The sequence below is a fragment of the Arvicanthis niloticus genome, chromosome 2 (genome assembly GCF_011762505.2).
Source record: "Arvicanthis niloticus isolate mArvNil1 chromosome 2, mArvNil1.pat.X, whole genome shotgun sequence".
NCBI classification, from domain to species: Eukaryota; Metazoa; Chordata; class Mammalia; order Rodentia; family Muridae; genus Arvicanthis; species Arvicanthis niloticus.
This window is the reverse complement of record NC_047659.1, coordinates 12199341-12215814: the sequence shown is the minus strand read 5'-3', so window position 1 is coordinate 12215814 and position 16474 is coordinate 12199341. Positions and strand designations below refer to the sequence as shown.

Here is a 16474-nt window from a genome sequence, read left to right as displayed (position 1 = left end):
CCGATCTTACTGGAGTGAGTGGACTCTCAATCCCATTGGCATCTCCAGATGGCCGAGGGTGTTGAACAGATTCCATAGGTTCATGAGTCACCTGTCCTCCATTGTTTACGAGCTGCGTGCTCATTTCACTAGCCAGTTTGTCACTTAGGTTGTCTGGAGTATTTTTGTTTTACTTTAGTACTTAGTTTTGGAAATTCTTTATTCTAGATATTAAATGTCCATCAAACAAATAGTAAAAAATTTCTCTTGGTATATAAAGCACTTTGTTTTGTTTTGTCCTACAGAAAAAAATTTAACTTTTTCCAGTTGTGTTTGTTAGTTCTGGGTATTGTTGTTTCCTGAATTGTTGGGGTCAATTTGTTTTTTGGATTTATTGTAATACAGGTTCAAAGTTTATTCTAATGAGTCTCTAAAATTTGTAAGTATCTGTTGTAATATCTGCATTTTATCTAGTTTTAGTTTACCTATCATCTATCCATCATCTATAGATAGATGATACTGTCCATCATTGATCAATCATCTATTCATCAATCATCTATCCACCATCTATCAGTCCATCCATCTATCTATCTATCTATCTATCTATCTATCTATCTATCTATCTATCTATAATCTACCCATCATCTATTTATCATCTATATATCACCTACCTATCTATATGTACATAACCTATCTTCTATCTATATGTATGTAATCCATCTATCCTCTACCTACCTCATCTAGTATAGCTAAGAGGTTATGAATCTTGTTTTTCATTAACTTTAATTTCAGTTGCATGACTGTGTCTTTGGGAGTGGGTGTGTTTGTGGCATGAATGTTGGTGCCCATGGAGGTCAGAAGTGTCAGATCCCCCGGGGGCAAGAGTTACAGATGGCTGTGAGCCACCTGAATGGGTGCAGGAGCCCATCGGGTCCTCTTGCAAAAGCACTACCCGCTCTTTCCCACTTAGCAATTGCTTCAGCACAGGCTCATCTCTTCAGAGAACCACTTCATTCATATTATTCATTTCTTTCCACCTACTTATCTGAGGTTTGGCTTGTTAAGTGCATCGTTATTTGTTATCTCTGGTGTTTTTTAAATGTAGGCCTTTATAACTATAAAATTCTTTCTCAGAACCACCCCCATTGTATCCTTCATGTTATTTTATGTTTTCATTTCTATTTGGTTCTTGGAGTGTTTCAATTTCTCTCCTGGTCTTCAATGACTTGTTCATTATTCAATGACATGTTGTTCAATCTCCATGATTATGTGTTTCCTATAATTTCTCCTGCTATCGACTTGTTTGAGTCTACTGTCTTTGGATAGAATAAAAGAAATCATTTCAACCTTTTTATTTAGCTAGATGTGCTTCCTGTCCTAAAAGTGCTGTGTTTCAGATAAAGTTCTCTGGCTGACTAAGAAAAAAATATGTTTTCTTCAGTGCTTGAGTAAAATATTCCATGGATGCTTTGTTAAGTCCATTTGACATAAAATACCATTTAAAACTGGTGTTTCCTGGTTGACTGGGGGCCGGGGGGAGGCTCTGGTAAGGCTATAATACTGAAGACAATCACTATTACTGTGTTCGTGCCTGTCTGTGCCTTTCATCCAGGGGTGTTTGTTTTATGTGTTCATGTTCAGTGCATATATGTCTAGGATTGCAATGTCTTCCTAATAGATTGTTGCCTTAACTAATATCAAGTAACCTTCTTATCTTTTTGGCTAGTTTTTAAGTTTATTTTTTTCAGGTGTCATGGTAGCTACACCTGCTAATCCATCTGCTTGGAATTCCTTTTCGATCCTTCCACTCTAAGGCTGTTTGTCTTTGCCAGTAAGGTGTGTTTCTTGCAGTCAACAAACAGAGAAGTTCCATGTTTAAGCCCAATCTGCTGCACTGCTCTGTGGTCCTCATCTGAGAAATACTGTCATAGTGTGCCTTTCTCTTTCCTGTGGCTTAATGTGGTATCTTTCTCTTCATGGTGAAGGATCCTTTCAAGTGGCATCTAGGATTTGATGTGTAGTCATAAGCTCCTTTAGCCAGTGTTTACTGTTGGAAGGTTCTCTTTATACTTTAGTTATGAGGGATACCTTTGCTCGATATCGTAATCTGGTTTGGCAGTTGTCTTTCATAGCTAAAAATACACCACCCCAAGCTCTCTCGGCACTAGGAGTTTCTGCTGAGAATTTTGCTGTTATTCTGTGTATTTTATTTTTATAAATGGTTCTGTGTTTCTGACCTTTCGATCCTTCCCTTTTTTCTGTGCACTTGGTGTTTTGACTACAATATGATGTGGAGAGGTGCTTTTCTGAGCTGGGGTATTTGGAATATTAAACGTCACCTGTGCCTGAAAGCCCATCTCTTTCCCTCGATTTGGAAGTTGTTCCATTCTGATTTTGTTGACTATGTTGTCTAGGCCTTTAGCTTGAAGTCTTCTGTGCCCACAAATATTAACTTAGTTGTTTTTCATGGTGTCCCAAAGTGGTGTATGTTCTGTTCATGTTATTATTTTATTATATTCATTATCTGTCTGTGCTAAGTTATCTGTATTGCCTTAAATCCAAACCTTCCACTTGATACACTCTATTGGAAAGGGTTCACCTTGAATTTTTAAGTTCATCTTATTGAGATTTTCATTTTTAAAATTTCAATTTGATTTTTTTAACTTTCTTTTACTGAATTCCTCTCTCATATTTTCTATTGGCTTCCTTATTTCAATTCATATTTTTGTATTCTCTTTTAATTTATTCAGGAATTTATTAATGTACTTTTTTAGTTCATTAAACATTTTTATAATTGTTATTTTTTTAAACTCTTTGAGTCTTCATCTAATTCACATTCCTTGGGACCCATTTCTGTGGCTGGATAATTTGAGGAAGAGTCATGTTGTGATTTTATGTTTCTTTTGTTTTTGCTATGGACTTGAGCAACTGGGATTAGGTCACTGGTTATATTTTTTTAAATCACCTGTGATTTTTTTTTTAGTTAAAATATTTCCCCCTTCATGGGGGAATAAGTTGTAGTAGGGCTGAGTTGTCATTCCTCCAACTCTAGGCTGGGAATATAGCCCAGTGGCTACACCTTCAGCCCACATGCTCAGGGGACCAGACACAGTCTCTGTTGCTACTCTGAGAGTAGAATTATAATTGCAGAAGCACCCACAACTGATAATCAAGCCTGTTAAGAAAATACAGTAAGAGTGCTCTTACTGTGTTAAAAACAATCACCCTTTCAACTCCAATACTTTTAGGATGCAGAAAGATCAGGATAGTACAGCATGAGTTAGGTGTTGGCTATAAGCATAAGAATGGGAAGGGATATTAGTTAAAGTAGCTTTAAGTTAAGTCAAATGAGCTGTTGGCATTAAAACAAAGGAAAGATGGGGAGAAAAGTAAATGGGGATCAATAAAGAAGAGAGGAGTGAAGCAGCTCCAGTTAAAGGTGGAATGAAAACAGAAAGGGTTAAAAATGGAACCACACAACCTAAAACAGGTCACCAGAAAGAGGCATGGGAAGCTCCTGAGCACCCTGGGACAGTAACGCAGTAGGGAGTTGTCTACAGCATCACATTTAGGTATCAAATAGCATCTGCCCCTTTGTGGTCACTTGTCTCTGTACAAGTATAGACTATCTCGATAAAGCCATGTGTGTGTTCAGGTACAGACCATCTTCCTGTGGTCATCGTGTGTGTGTGTGTGTGTGTGTGTGTGTGTGTGTGTGTGTGTGTGTTTAGGCACAAACTGTCTTTATGTGGTCATCATGTGTGTGTGTGTGTGTGTGTGTGTGTGTGTGTGTGTTCAGGTTCAGACTGTCTTTATGTGGTCATTACGTGTACAAGGGTGGTCACACACTTCAACACAGGGGCCACTAACTCTGCGTTATTCTGGTTTTCCTTTTGTGACTGTTTGGCTTGGTCTCTTCTTATGAGAGCTGAACCTTTGTGGTGTCTGGTTTCCTGGGTTGACCCTTGTGTCATGTGTCCCAGAGCCAGAAGGTGTGTTTTTAGGCCAGGCAGGAAAGCAATAGTGAGAGGAGTCTTGAGGTCTCTGGTGCTAGAAAGGGCTACTGGTGAGCCTTCCGATGGCGTACCCTCCAGCAGCTGTAAGCACTTGCCACACTCATCCCTGTTCTGCCAAGCTATTGAGTCTCACTGTAGTCTGTGGTTCAGACATTTCAACACCGTATCTACAGGTAGTCTGCCATAACCAGAACTGTCCCGATACTCACCCTGGATTCTAGAGTGGGCCACACAGGAGAAAGATTTGCCTCCAGAAACACCTAGCTCTGTTTCCACCAATCCCAAAGAAGAGACCCTAGCACTCGGTGGGATATGGCATGGCATTTAGACTACAGATTTCTATCTGGCTCGGCTGCAGATCTGCTGGGTCATCCTGGCATTGTTTGTTGTCTCTTTTTGTTTTTTTCTTTTTGACTATAATCACCCCATGTGTGTGTGCATGTGCTTGAGTGTGTGTGTGTTTGTGCGCACACACAGGCATGTATGCATGCATGGGTATAGGGGGTGTGCATGTGTGCATGTGTTTGTGTGTGCATGCGTGTGTATGTGAGTGTGGGTGTGCATGTGTGCGTGCATGTGTGCAGGTGACCATGGCAGACGACAACTCCAGCTATGGCTCCTCAGCTGCTATCAGCCTTGTTTTTTTATGGCACTCACTCTCACTGGCCTGGACCTCACCAGGTAGACTAGGCTGGCCAGACAGCAAGCTCTAGGAATCTGCCTCCCAAGTTCTGGGATTACAAGTGCTGACCCAAAACACACAGATTTTTTTTTTTTTTTTTTTTTTTTTTTTAAAATGGGTTTGGGGCCTTGAACTCTGGACCTCATGCTTGTAAGATAAGAACTTTACCAACTGAGTTATCTTCCCAGTCATCCATCCTTCAGAGTTCCTATCATAAACAAAAGACTTAAATGGCTTAAAGGTAAATTTTCATCATGACATTAGACAATGAAGGGCCTTAGGCAAAACTAATTTGCTCTTTCAGCTCTTGTGCCGTTTTGTCGCTTCTGTTTGTCAGTTAGATTGGTTGGTTTGGAGGCTTGGTTTCACTACGTAGCCCACAGTGACCTTGAAGGTCTGATGGCTAGGCTCCAGTGATGCCTGTACCACTTTCTAAGTGATGTAACGTGCAGTATCGTGTTTTGGTTCTGATGAGTTTGTGGCATGCTCTTCTGTTACTATTTTTACAGCTACAGCCCAAACAAGTTTCCAGAGAGGAAAACCCAATCTCTCACGTGTATCTGGAAGTCGTGTCAATACACTTTTCAAAATCGAAGAAAATACCCATAACCTACGACAATGGATTTCTCTTCATCCATACAGACAAACCTGTTTACACTCCAGACCAGTCAGGTAGAGTATAAATCATTTTGTGTGTGTGTGTGTGTGTGTGTGTATGATAAAACTGACACTGTATTTTTAGACCTTTGAGACACATGGAATTTAGTAGAGAAAGGTTTCTCCCTGTCCCCACCCCTAATCAAACATAGTCCTTAGGTCCTAATGACTTTTATATTTTCAAATAGCATTTTGGTTTCTTATTTCTAGAGAAATTTCCAAATAAAGTGAAAAATCAATAAGTACATTTACTGCATTATCAGTTATTTCTAAGTGGGTAAAAAAGCCTCCTTGCTGATCGGTGGTGGCACACACCTATTTAATCCCAGCACTGGGGAGGCAGAGGCAGGTTCATCTCTCTGAGTTCAAAGCCAGCCTCGTCTATAGAGCTAATTTTAGGACAATCAAGTCTACACAAAGAAACCCTGTTTGGGGAGGGGGGATACTTTCTAAACATTGTACAATGCTGTTAGAACTTACTCATTAACAAATAGATTTTATTGCAAATAAAATTTTGACAAAATAAAAATATGTATTATAGAGCCATGTTCATAAAAAATGGGGGAAAAACCCCATCCAACCCAGGGAAACTAGATGTTTCAGAAGAGACAGGCAAGATCATGAGACTGTGTGGATACTAATATTCAAAGGTTATTTATCAATGAGAGTGTCTGTTAAAACAGTGCCATAGTCATGATTCTTCTGTTACAGAGGGGAGGGGGAGTAGCCAGCTAAACCCTGTGGTTGAGGAAAGTCCTAATATACACAGCGGAGTATGGATGCTTCTCCTCATGTTCACGTGTATGCAATATCAGTTCCTTCATCTCTCCTTCTTGCCAGCACTGACTGTAAAGCACACCCAGGATGATCTTCAAGAGATGTGTATATGAAAGGAAGAAGCGATAAGATTCCATTAATAACTGCTGTTAGGGAAGGGCAGAGAAAGGGAGGCGGGATCCGAGTGCGCCACTGTGAAGCACCAGGCAATGTGGTAACTTTGGCGGTAGTAGATGACTTCAGCGGTGACATGAGTACAGCACCTGCTATATGATTGGCTCAGGCAGGAAAAGCCTGGAGAGGATGAGGATGTCATTACCAGAATAGTATGAACTCTTGACTGGCGAAAGATGACATGGGGCACTAGAGAGATGGCTCAGCAGCTTAAGAGTACTGCCATTAATAAACCCAGGTTTGATTCCCAGCATCTACATATGGCTCACGATTTCTTAAGTCTGGCCCCAGAGGATCCATCGCCCTCTTCTGGCCTCTGAAGGTACTGCAGTCACATAGCACACAACCCATTTCCCCAGATACAGTTTCCTTTTTTAAGGTGGAAAAAAATGATGATTTAAAAAAATAATAATAATAAAAAAGGAAAAGCTGTAGTCTCTTTTCTTCTTTTCAGCCTAGCTATACATAAAATTAAGCACGGGTACCATCCACACTACTCACCACTTAGAGTCATCAATCTGGTAGGGCAAGTATGTAGTCTAGATCTCAGACCCCAGGACCTTTCTTGGTTGTTAAGGCTTCCTTTGGGAATGGCCTCATGTTTTCCCATCTTGAGTTGACTGATAAGAAAATCTGGTGTCTTCACTTACTCTAGATAACAAGAGAATTTCTTACAAATATTTTTGCTTTGATGGCAGCGAAATAAAGTAGTTAAAAAGAGGACTCTGGAGCCATTTTAGCCGGGGGTGTGTGGGGGTGTGTGAGATCCAAGCATCAGCTTTTATTGACTGTGTGGTAGCCTGTGAATTAGCCTTTCAAAGTCCATCTTCTTTATCTGAAAAAAAAAGAGAAAATACTAAATGCTTCATGGAGTTGTACAAATTATTGATGTAGGTAGGTCCTGTCCATGATGGTGGGGGTCACCCCTGGGTGAACGGGCCTGAATTTATAAAAGCAGGCTAAGCAAGCCAGAAAGAACAAGCCAGTAAGCAGTGTTCCTCCATGGCCTCTGTTTCAGTCCTTGCTTCCAGGCTCCTGCCTTAAGTTTCTTCCCTGACTCCCTTCACCTGATAGTTGTGAGCTGAAACAAATCCTCCCCTCAACCCCACCCCAAGTTGCTTTTGGTCATAGTGTTTTAGCCCTGTTGGATTTTGTAAGAAGAAAAATACACAGTGTTTGAATCAAACTGTCAATTTCCACTCATACTCCCATCTAACCATATGGAGCTACTTGGTAAACAGTTACAGACACAAGTTATTCTACACCAACCATGTGTTCCCAAAGGCTTCTTGGAGTTGCAATCTATTTAATACATTGAACTGTCTGTTAAATTCAATACAAGTAGCCCCTTAAATGAACCCCAGAGGCCTTTAAAATATATATACATTTTCATTTTTGGATTGTGAATACAGCCTTTCAAATGAGAGTTATCTCATTAAGGACTGTGAAATTAAAAACAAAAATCTACTGGGCCTGGTGGCATAAACCTGTAATCCCAGCTGTGTGAGAGGCTGAGGCAGGAGGATTATGAGTTCAAAGCCGGTTCGGGCTTCACAATGAGTTCAAGGCCAGGCTAACTAATTAAATGAAACCCTAAGTGAAAAGATACAGTAAATAAATAAAGGAAAGATAAAACCCTGTCTGACAGTTTCTGATGATGTCACACATAATTTTACAGTAAAGATTAGAGTCTACTCTCTGAGTGACGACTTGAAGCCAGCCAAACGGGAGACTGTCTTAACTTTCATAGTAAGTATTTTCTTTCTGTAAATAATACTTGAACTTGTTTATTGAGGAATCTCCCTCCATGATCCCATCCTCACGCTACTAAATCATCTGATTGTCACTAAATACTTAATATGGATGAAGCATTATCGATTTACGTCTCTATGACAGACACAGAGGACACTCATACAAGCTAAACTAACAAGGGGGGCGGGGATGCTGATCTAAACCATCAAAACCCATCCTTGGTCTACTTACTTTTGAAAAGCATGCCCATCAAGAAGTAATCAACAGGGCCAGAGAATTGGCTCATTGATCAAGAGCTCTTGTTCTTGCAAAGGACCCAGGTTCAATTCCTAACACCCACAGGAAGGTGCATCACCTCCTCAGACACCAGACACACAGTGGTGCACCGATGCACACACAGGGAAAACATTTGTGCACATACAATAACGACAAATCTCCATCGCTTGTAAATTATTCATCTCGGATATTCTTTTATGGTAACAGAAAGTGAACTAAGGTATAGACATCTGTTTCTATTCAAAGGATCCTGAAGGAACAGAAGTTGACATCATAGAAGAAAATGATTATACGGGGATTATATCTTTTCCTGACTTCAAGATTCCATCTAATCCCAAGTAAGTACAAAAAAAAAAAAGTTTGTTATTAAACAAATTTCCTCTAAAACGCACATCTGGAACTTTTGGCTGCTAAGGACCTAAGACAATCACGTGGAGCCACCTAGTGTTAGCAGAGCGCCACAGATGCGAATGTGAGGAACCTTTAGTGAGGCTGCTTCCTGGTAGGGAAAGACACTTGTTCTCAGTGTTGGAATCCAGCAGAGCCTACCACCATCCCAGATACTCAGGAGACTGAGCCTAGAGAAGCCCAGGGCTTCATCAGCAGCCTGGGAAACAGAGCTCTGTCTGAAACACACATGCACACAGTTTCAGTGTGATACCTATGTAGCTACCATGTGTCTGTATATTTGAATACAGCTACAATGTAACGTAGAGGACTGGGAACAGCAGTGCAGAGATGGAGATGTCCTGCTTCTAAGGGAGAGTAACGTAGCATGTATTAGACACGAGCATCTGCAAACAGCTGCTACAGAACCTCAACCAGCCACTCTATGGTCATTTCCCCTTCTAAAGTATAGGTATTGAAACTGGGGAGTTTCAGTAAACTGGATAATTTTTAAATTGTGTACTTTCTTGAAAATATTATGTACTCTATAGTGCAGAATTGAGCTTCTTGCCATTATTGTCATTACCTCATTATGCATGACTATGAGACTCTATTGACTGGCACTGTCCCACCCCAGTACCTTTGCACTTGTCACCTCGTTTAAAGCATGCTTCGCCCTATCTTCCATGCTGAGTTTCACCTCATCTTCAGGGCAACAGTTTGCCTTGACCAGCACTGTCTCTGGGTGTGCTCTGTCCCCTCCCCCGCCCCTTCGTATTTTCTTTAAGATGCTTGCCTCAGTGTCTTTATTTATTTATTTTCTTGTTTCTTTTGAGTTTTACTGTTTGCTTGGCTTTGAGGCAGCGTCTCACTCTAGCTCAGAGTGGCCTGGAATTCATTCTTCACGACAAACCGACCTCAAAATACTCCTGTCTCAGCCTCTGCCGGGATTACAAACAGGATGCCTCGCTGCCAGGCTCTTGCCTGTGTAGTTTCCTGTTGACAAGAAACTCGCAGAGGGCAGCCCCTCGCCTGGACTGCTTGTTGCATCTCAGCAGTCATGGGATGAGATACTTGACAGAGATTCTTTAATTATTGCTGAGGATAACTGCAATATACGCAGTACAGCCGGCGACAGCATGTTCTCACTTCACAAACGAGGCCAAGCAACTTGGTCTCTTCAAACCTGCTCCTATACAGAAACACGAGGACACACATGAACTGTTAACTCTGAAGACTGTGACTCTTCCATGTCATTCATTATTGTTATTTTTATTGTTTAGTGCTCAGTAAATATTTTGGAATGGATTTTTTTTAACTAAGTAAGGCATTCCCTTTTTAAATAAACCATACCTCGTCTCCAATCATCATTCTATATATGTAAGGTGTAAACTTTGTCATACATATAAGCATGACCTGTGCATTACATGTTTCTAGAGACACCACTATGGATTTTCTGATACAGTACAGATTGTAATATCATGTTAGCATCCTTAAACTCAAGAATTAAGTAAATTCTGAAGTTATCATTAGCCTTTTAATCAAACACAATGATTATATTAAGATAAAATACCTGGAAAAGTAATATAATATGCAAAAATCTAATTAAATAATTTTTATTATCAAAAGAAAAATATCCAACTATTTCTGCTTATTGTTTTAGAATCTCCCATGAAATAGTTACGTGTCTATATATATATTCTAAAATCTTTAAATAGGAATTAGTTAAATTGCCTATGGCAAAATTAGAAATATTTAATGGCATCTACACTTTTACATATTTTGCCTCCACAGGTATGGTGTATGGACAATCAAAGCTAAATATAAGGAGGATTTTACAACAACTGGAACTGCATACTTTGAAATTAAAGAATATGGTAATCTCTAATATCATTATATTATTATAACTAAGAGGGATTTTACAGTACCCTTTAAAAAATTTAGTTATTTTATTTATTTACATTTCAAATGTTATCCCCCTTCCCAGTTTCCCCTCCTCAAACCCCCTATTCCCTCCCTCCTCCTCCTGCCTCTATGAGGGTGCTCCCCCACCTGCCCACCCATTCCTGCCTCAGGACCCTAGTATTCCCCTATACTGGGACATCGAACCTCCACAGGACCAAGGGCCTCTTCTCCCATTGATGCAGGATAAGGCAATCTTCTGCTACATATGCAGCTGTAGCCATGTGTCTCCCTCCCGCCCCCAATGTGTACACTTTGTTTGGTGGTTTAGTCCCTGGGAGATTTAGGGGATCTGGTTGGTTGATATTGCTGTTCTTCCTATGGTTGCAAACCCCTTCAGCTCCTTCAGTCCTTGTCCTAACTTCTCCATTATGGTCCCCACACTCAGTCCGACGTTTGGCTGCGTCATACATCTGCATCTGTATTGGACAGACTCTGGCAGAGCCTCTCAGGGGAGAGCTGTACCAGGCTCCTGTCAGCAAGTGCTTCTTGGCATCAGCAATAGTGTCTGGGTGTGGTATCTGTATATGGGATGGATCCCCAAGTGGGGCAGTCTCTGGATGGCCTTTCCTTCAGTCTCTGCTCCACTCTTTGTCCCTGTATTTCCTTTAGACAGGAGCAATTCTGGGTTAAAATTTTTGAGGTGGGTGAGTGGCCCCATCCCTCAACTGGGGGCCATGCCTATACACTGGATATGATCTCTACAGGGTTCTATCTCCCCTTTGTTGGGTATTTCTGCTAATATTCTCCCTGTTGGGTCCTGGGAAGCTTTTAGGTCCCTGGCATCTGGGACTTTCTAGTGGCTACTCTCAGTTCCTCCTCCCCTGCTGCTACACACCTCCTTTCAAATTCCTGACCCGCTGTACTTACCCCTGCAATACTTTTGATATGGCTGGAAGTACCAGAAGATGGTGGGGGAGACAGACTGTACGTAGTCATTGTTTGAATAGCTAGTGCTTAGTTCTAGCTTGCCCTGTCAGTCTTGAAGAAGCCAACCAATCTGCCTGGACTATGCCCTTCATGAGCTGGAAGAAATGTGATCCCCTGAGGAGCTTGGCTTGTTAAAGTCCTTCCTAGAATTATAGTCCCAAGACAAACAAATAATTAGATAGAGCCTGGTAAGGTTCACTTAGAACTTGGACGTATTCCTGTTTTGAGATCAGTCATATTTCTATAAAGTAACTATAAGTAACTATAACTATAAAGTGACTATAAGTTCCTGAATTTCCCCATTTCTTGTAGTAGCTTACTCTTGGGGCTTTGTGCTGTGTTATCAGACTGAGTGGCTCTGCTTAAAGCCTCAGGAGATTCATAAGAAGGGCAGATAGATGCACAGTTAGCAAACAGCAAGAAATGGTGACCAAGTCTGCCCTCGTGAAGCTCAGCCTTGAAGATGAAGCTCCCGGCGCCTTGTTCTAACTGAGTACATTGCCTCCCGTGTTTGCTGCTTTCTGTTGGCATGCAGATCCTGCCTATTTCTTATTCTCTGCCTTTACCCCCAATCCATTCATCTCACTAGGCTTATCCCAAATACTACTCGATGTTTCTGAGCTGTCTTGCTTAGTATCAGTTGAATAATCTCAGGATGAAAGTCATCATAATGTTCACGCTGATAGTACCTACCAACTCTCTCTTTATTCCTCTTTAAATGACCTCTACATCCTTAGCTTGAGCTGGCCCCCCTTTCCACAGCTTTGGAAATATCGCATGTGCTGTTTCCCCATTTCCCCCCTGGCCCAGCCGATTCTGCTCATGTCTCCTGTCTCAGTCTGACGTTCACTTACTTGGAGAGTCTCTCTGTGGATTTGCTTCCTAGGTAGCATCTCAGCACTCAGTGTAGTCTGAGATTATCTGCTGTAGTCTGACTTATGTGATAATAAACTACTGTTCTAGGGTTACTGTGGCTATGGTGACACACCATGTGGTCAAAGCAATGTGGAAAGGAAAGGATTTATTCAGTATACACATCCACATTACAGTTTATCACTGGAGGAAGTCAGGACAGGAACTCAAACAGGGCAGGAACCTGGAGGCAGGAGCTGATGCAGAGGCCATGGAGGGGTGCTGCTTACTGGCTTGCTCACCATGGCTTGCTCACCATGGCTTGCTCAGCCTGCTTTCTTATAGAATCTAGGGGTGGCACCACCCACAATGGGCTGAGTCCTTCCCATTGATCACTAATTGAAAAAAGCTCTATAACCTTGCCTACAACCCGATCTTATGGAGGCATTTTCTCAATTGAGTGTCCCTCCTCTCAGGTGACTATAGCTTGTATCAAGTTGACATAAACAAGCCAGTAGTTCCTCCTGCAGTAGATGGGAAGAAATAATAGAGACTCACAGATGGAGAGAGAGAGAAAGAGAGAGAGAGAGAGAGAGAGAGAGAGAGAGAGAGAGAGAGAGAGAGAGAGAGACACCTTGGAATACACAGCTCTGTAAGAGATGACTCCATCCAATCCCTCCACTCAGAGCTTAGGGAACCCTGCAGAAAAGGAAGCAGAAAGAGTGTAAAACTAGAGGGGATGGAGGACACAAGAAAAACAAGGCCCTCTAATCAACTGGGGATAAAGGTGTGCACCACCACCTACTGTGGAAGGACACTCCTTGCTGGCCTCCTTACAGGCTCATGTTTAGCTAGATTCCTCCACAGCCCAAGACTACCTGCCTAGGGAATGGTGCCTCCCATAACGAGCTCCTATATCAATTAGCGATCAAGTCAACTCTCCACAGACATGCTAGCACCAGAGACTATGACAGCACTTTAATACTGGATAGATTTTATCGACTAATGAGAGATGATAAATAAACCCACATTTTCTTTCCTATTTTCAATTTATTAAACTCATTGAATAAATATGTAAGGCTTACAAGAAGGATAAAAGGAAGAGATAAACACAGATAGACAGTGAGAGAGGGAGGGAAAGAGGAAGGGAGGGAAGGAGGGAGGGAGGGGGAGAGAGAGAGAAGTCCTTATTCTGTTTTTAAGGAACCTCTATTCTATTGGAGAAAATAATCTATTGTCCATTATAATCACTATAAACAAAATATAAAGAAGTGATTTGGGTACATCAAGCCTGGATTCACTCTGATGTGGAGAGAGGGAAAGCTTATCAAAGATATCATTGTTGTTGTTGTTGTTGTTGATGATGATGATGATGGGGATGGGGGATGGAGATGATGATAATGTTACCTCTTATCCAACTAGAAAGTGTAGCAGCCTGCTGGGCTTCAGAGACCACTCTAGTTGAACGGTAACACTGTGTCTTCATTTCTGTTTCCAGTCTTGCCACGATTCTCTGTTTCAATAGAACCAGAAAGTAACTTCATTGGCTATAAGAACTTCAAGAACTTTGAAATCACCGTGAAAGCAAGGTAAGGGCCTGGCTTCCTCAGGCTAGTTATGGCAGGTTCTGGGAGTTTAAGGTCAACCTGTGACTAGTTGTGTTCCCTGACTTTGGGGATGGTCAGGAAGCCTTATGCTGCCTTTTTTTTTCTTTACATATGTTCTCACTATGTAGCACCCTCCTGGCCTAGCAGTGACTACATCAACCAGGCTGACCTTGAACTCGATGCTGGGATTAAAAGTCATATTTTTCTTACTATGGCCTTCTAAGGCCATAGAGGGAGGGCAGGCAACATATCATGTGCCTTATCTAACTTAAACTGTTAGATCTTATCTGCGTCACCTATTGTTAACAGTGTTAGGAAAACGACTTTCTGATATTGTTCGGCAGATATTTTTATAATAAAGTGGTCCCTGATGCTGAAGTGTATGTCTTTTTTGGACTGAGAGAGGACATAAAAGAGGATGAGAAGCAGATGATGCATAAAGCCATGCAAGTCGTGACGGTAAGATGTTTGCTCGGACCTCGGTCACGTGACGAGCAAGAGTCACTTGCAAACCCTCCAGAGCAATATCACATCCTGGACCCCTGTGGATAGTGCAGCTTAAAGATCCCAGTTGGCATCTATTGCCCTTCAGATAAATTCCCCCTCCCAAACCCCAAAGCAAGCTAGCTAGAGAAATGAGACATACCGGAAGTCTCTGGGCTTGATCAAGAGACCCTGCCTCAACAAGCAAGGTGTCAGAGCAATCCAGCTTGATACTCGATGTCAGCCTTGGGCCTTAACATACACCCACCCATGCCTGTGTGTTCACACACATGCAAAAATGCACACATATATACGCATACAACAAACACAACTTACACACATGCATGCAAAGTTCTCTAACTTCACTCCTTCCGTTTGCTCCTTTCAAAAAGCTGGTCAACGGAGTTGCTCGGATCTCTTTTGACTCTGAAACAGCAACTAAAGAACTGTCCTATGACAGTCTAGAAGATTTAAACAACAAGTACCTTTATATTGCTGCAACAGTCATAGAATCTTCAGGTAAGTTGTGTGTGTGTGTGTGTGTGTGTATCTCTGTGTGTGTCTGTGCTTGTGTACTGTGTGTTTATATGTGTGTACGTGTATCTCTGTATGTGTAAGTGCTTGTGTATGTGTGTTTACGTGTGTGTGTGTTGTGTATATATGTGTATATGTGTGTGTGTGTGTACTGTGTGTTTACGTGTGTATGTGTATCTCTCTGTGTGTATGTGGTTGTGTACTGTGTGCTTACATGTGTGTGTGTGTGTGTGTGTGTGTGTTTGTGTGTGTGTATGCACGCACGTGCATAACAGGGAACCTGTTTCAAAAATCCTGTGTGTGCTCTAAGCACAGAGCTCAATGCTGTTAACCTGTAAAAGATGGCAGGCTTCTAAAGGGTTGTAGAGTAGCCAAAGCAGTGTCATAAAGACGACCAGTCTTGGGGGCTGGGGATTTAGCTCAGTGGTAGAGCTCTTGCCTAGCCAGCGTAAGGCCCTGGGTTCTGTCCTCAGCTCTGAGAAAAAAAAAAGACAACCAGTCTTGGAGAAAAGATGGAGGCAGGTGGGAGAGGGTGGAGCAGAGCAGGGTTCCTGCCACAGGGAGCCAGAAGGAGAGGGGCAGAGAGTGAAGACCTGTCTTCCAGGATAGTAGACTGTCTGTCTGAGTGCATGGGGAAATGGGGATGCAGTGGAAATATTGTCCTTAATTTATCTTATTTATGAGCACACTGCAACTGTCTTCAGACACACCAGAAAAGGGCATCAGATCCCATCACAGATGGTTGTGAGCCACCATGTGGTTGCTGGGAATTGAACTCAGGACCCCTGAAGAAGAGTCAGTGCTCTTAACCGCTGAGCCATCTCTCCAGCCTTACTATTGCACTCTTTAAGAAGTCCATCTGGACTTTTCTCTGGATCGAGCTGATTCTTCTCCAGTTGTTTCTAGGTCCCAGTGATCTAACTTGGATACCCGTTGAGGCGCAGCCTCCAGGTTTTCTGCCTCTCCCTTTGATCCTTTGAACACATTCAACTGACCTTAAACCTGGAGCTGCTGAAGGGTGGTGTCCTCTTTCTCATCCCCGAGTCTTGTGCTGTAGCCTGACTTCTGGAGACCATCTTTCTACAGTCGTTTTGGAAGCTCCCTATTCTTGTCTCTACTTTCCCTCAGTTGACCAATGAATGAACACAGGTCAAGGGGATGAATAAGCACAGAGACCGGACATCCTACAGACCATCACCATCTTTCCAGAAACAGTAACTCAGTGCTTGCTGCCCTTGTAGGTGGATTTTCGGAAGAGGCAGAAATCCCTGGCATCAAATATGTCCTCTCTCCCTACACACTGAATTTGGTCGCTACCCCTCTTTTCTTGAAGCCTGAGATTCCATTTTCCATCAAGGTAGGTAAGGCAGTAGGAGGCAGAGAAGAGAGAAAGCCATTTCAGATTG

General features: G+C 42.0%; 1 protein-coding gene and 1 long non-coding RNA gene across 2 annotated transcripts in view; one reads left to right on the top strand and one right to left on the bottom strand.

The window, feature by feature from the left end:
- The window catches only part of C5 (complement C5), a 77941-nt gene that overhangs the window by 5218 nt on the left and 56249 nt on the right, over positions 1-16474 (top strand). Inside the window, exons 3-10 of the mRNA XM_034495334.2 lie at positions 5187-5349; positions 7964-8034; positions 8560-8651; positions 10495-10577; positions 13943-14033; positions 14396-14510; positions 14927-15053; positions 16310-16425. Coding sequence (XP_034351225.1) covers positions 5187-5349; positions 7964-8034; positions 8560-8651; positions 10495-10577; positions 13943-14033; positions 14396-14510; positions 14927-15053; positions 16310-16425 — 858 coding nt within the window. The remainder of the gene's footprint in view (positions 1-5186; positions 5350-7963; positions 8035-8559; positions 8652-10494; positions 10578-13942; positions 14034-14395; positions 14511-14926; positions 15054-16309; positions 16426-16474) is intronic.
- On the bottom strand, positions 5363-14371 carry LOC117703603 (uncharacterized). Its single transcript, XR_004606181.2, has 3 exons — positions 13852-14371; positions 6787-7120; positions 5363-6203 (listed from the first exon to the last, which is right to left on the bottom strand). It is a non-coding gene; the product is annotated as an uncharacterized LOC117703603 (long non-coding RNA).